The 3,260-nt window shown below is 54.6% G+C and overlaps 1 protein-coding gene across 1 annotated transcript; it reads right to left on the reverse strand.

The window, feature by feature from the left end:
• Positions 1 to 889: 889 nt before the first annotated feature.
• On the reverse strand, positions 890 to 2,074 carry htr1d (5-hydroxytryptamine (serotonin) receptor 1D, G protein-coupled; the record flags this gene model as incomplete). The annotated part of the gene is made up of 1 exon (XM_083683439.1): positions 890 to 2,074. The coding sequence occupies one exon, from the start codon at positions 2,072 to 2,074 to the stop codon at positions 890 to 892; it is 1,185 nt and encodes a 394-aa protein (XP_083539565.1).
• Between the last annotated feature and the right edge of the window lie 1,186 nt (positions 2,075 to 3,260).

Below are 3,260 nucleotides of genomic sequence, written 5' to 3' on the forward strand. Positions count from 1 at the left end.
GGTATGTCTGTCCATCTGGCCTCGGTATGTCTGTCCATCTGGCCTCGGTATGTCTGTCCATCTGGCCTCGGTATGTCTGTCCATCTGGCCTCAGTATGTCTGTCCATCTGGCCTCAGTATGTCTGTCCATCTGTCCTCAGTATGTCTGTCCATCTGTCCTCAGTATGTCTGTCCATCTGGCCTCGGTATGTCTGTCCATCTGTCCTCAGTATGTCTGTCCATCTGTCCTCAGTATGTCTGTCCATCTGGCCTCAGTATGTCTGTCCATCTGTCCTCAGTATGTCTGTCCATCTGTCCTCAGTATGTCTGTCCATCTGTCCTCAGTATGTCTGTCCATCTGGCCTCGGTGAGCCTGAAGACCCTCCGTTGTAAGGTCAGCTCAGTAGTCCTCTTGGAGGTTTCTGTTTGTATTTTTGAATTAAGAAACACATGCATAAGTCTATATGAAGGGAATACAGTCTATCTGAAAGGGCCATCGAACTGATCCTCTGATAGTTGGATGAAGTTCTAATGTACCAAAATACAATGAGCATGGTTTGTTGGTTTACCACAGGAACAGATGCCACAGAACAGCGTGTTTCTATAATTTGGCCCTATGAGAATTTCCATATTTTCTAAAAATGGCGGAAAGAAAGGAAAGAAGTCCTGTAGACGTGCCTATTCATATTCCCCATGTGTGTGTACAGATCAGGGGAGGCTGGTGGAGGTAGAAATCGGAGGACGGGGCTCATTGTAATGCATGGAACAGAACGAGGAACGGTATCAAACACAACGTTCCTCATTCCGTTCCATGCATCACAACAACCCCGTCCTCCGATTTTTTTTTCTCCCTCCGCCAGCCTCCACCGGTGTCCACGGGACGGCAGCTCCGTGTCCCCTCCCCCCTCTGTCAATAGCATCTCTTGAACTTGATGAGTTTGTGGAAGGCCTGCTTGAACTCGTCGTTGAAGACGGTGTAGATCACAGGGTTGATGAGGGAGTTGAGGTACCCCAGCCAGGTGAAGACGTCGAACAGCACCGGGTGGAACCAGCACTCCTTACAGATGGCCAGCACCAGGGTGCCCACGAAGAAGGGCAGCCAGCACACGATGAAGGCCCCCAGGATGATGCCCAGCGTCTTGGTGGCCTTCTTCTCCCGCGCCGCGCACAGCCTCTTCCTCTCCAGCAGGTTGTCGGCCAGCTTGACCTTCACACTGTTCATGAAGAGAGGAGACCCTCCTCCTCCGGTGCTGCCCCCGCCGTTAACACCGCCCCCCCCTCCCCCGCCGCCGTGCAGGTGCCCTTCCTGGTTGGAGGCGGAGTTTATGGAGCAGAGGGAGGAGCCGGCGGAGGTCTGGATGAGCTGGGCCGTGGTGAAGCGTTTGCCGCAGGACGCCGGCGTTTTGAAGATGCGCGAGCGGGCAGCCACGTAGATCCGCCCGTAGAGGATGACGAGGAGGACCGTGGGGACGTAGAACGCCCCGAAGGTGGAGTACAGGGTGTAGGAGATCTGGTCCGTGTTCACCATGCACTCCGTCAGCTCCTCGTGGGCCTTGGCCTGCCTCCAGAAGAGCGGAGGCATGGAGATGGAGATGGAGATCACCCAGACCACGGCGATCATCAGCGCCGCCCGCCTCGTGGTGCGCCGCTTGGAGTACTCCAGGGCGTCCGTGATGGCCCAGTAGCGGTCCAGCGCGATGACGCACAGGTGGAGGATGGAGGCGGTGCAGAAGGTGATGTCGGACGAGAGCCAGATGTCGCAGACGATCTGCCCCAGCGACCACGTCTTGCTCACCGTGTAGACGATGCTGATGGGCATGACCAGGATGGACACCAGCAGGTCTGTCAGCGCCAGAGAGCCGATCAGGAAGTTGGCGGGCGTGTGGAGCTTCCGGGTGAGGAAGATGGTGGCGACGACGAAGGCGTTAGAGAGGACGGTGGCCAGGGTGAGGAGCGCCAGGGCGGCCGAGAGGGAGATCTGGAGCCCCAGGAGGGTGGCGTCGTCCCAGGGGGCCTCCGTGGCGTTGGGGTCGGGGGTGGCCGTGCCGTTGGTGGAGAACGCCTCCGCAGAGTCGTTGAACATGTCTACATCCATCGTCACCTTGCCTGTATGCCCTGCTGTAACCCCGCTGTTCCAAGGTTTAGAAGGTCCACATTAGGACCATGGATCCAGGCTGACGCTGCCCTGTCTGTCTGAGTGGTGCATGCTGCGTCGATGGAGTAGACAGTACAGTCTGTGTTCTCACACGTGTTCGTACAACATCAACGCCGGGGTCTGTATCGCCATCTCTCACTGCAGCTCAAAGGTGATATCGGCTGTTATTGGATTTCACGTGACGGATCCAATTAGTCACGCCTGAACCGCCTCAACGTACGGCTAATGGCTTTGTTATTGTCAATGCGCCTGAATTATTGTCCATTTCGGCACACACATGCACACACGTGCACACACACACACACACACACACACACCAATATTGGTTTGGCCACGGTGGTGGAGGTGGTCTAGGCTAACCGAAGGGGGCGGTAGGTCCTGATTGGTATTCAGCTCTCGTCAGACCGCTCTCTGCCAGGGCTCTTATCTCCTGCCCAGCCAAGCCAAGCACGGCAGCGCCACCTCAGAGCCAGAGCCAGGCTCCCTATCTGCCGCTTTCATGGTGTCGTCCCCTTTCAACAACCCTCGGACAGGACAGAATACACACTGCAATACACAATACAATACACACTGATACTGACACACACTGCAAAGATGATGGAGCTGATACACGGCCAGGCCGTCTCTCTCTCTCTCTCTCTCTCTCTCTCTCTCTCTCTCTCTCTCTCTCTCTCTCTCTCTCTCTCTGTCTTTCTTTCTCTCTCTCTCTCTCTCTCTCTCTCTCTCTATCTTTCTTTCTCTCTCTCTCTCTCTCTCTCTCTCCCTCTCTCTCTCTCTCTCTCTCTGTCTCTCTGTCAGTCTCTCTTTCTCTGTTTGTCTCTGTCTTTCTCTCTCTCTCTCTCTTTCTCTCTCTGTCTTTCTTTCTCTCTCTCTGTCAGTTTGTGTCTTTGTCTGTCTTTGTCTCTCTCTCTCTTTCTCTTTCTCTCTCTTTCTCTTTCTCTCTCTTTCTCCTAAACTTGAAGCTGGGCCAAGTTGTTTAACTTGTAATTAATTTTCAGAACAACGTGGAGTGATACACAGCCTGGCTGTCCCTCCCTCCTCTCTCTCTCTCTCTCTCTCTCTCTCTCTCTCTCTCTCTCTCTCTCTCTCTCTCTCTCTGCCTCTCTCTCTCTCTCTCACTCTCTCT

This window comes from Argentina silus (assembly GCF_951799395.1).
Source record: "Argentina silus genome assembly, chromosome: 13".
In the NCBI taxonomy this organism is placed as follows: Eukaryota; Metazoa; Chordata; class Actinopteri; order Argentiniformes; family Argentinidae; genus Argentina; species Argentina silus.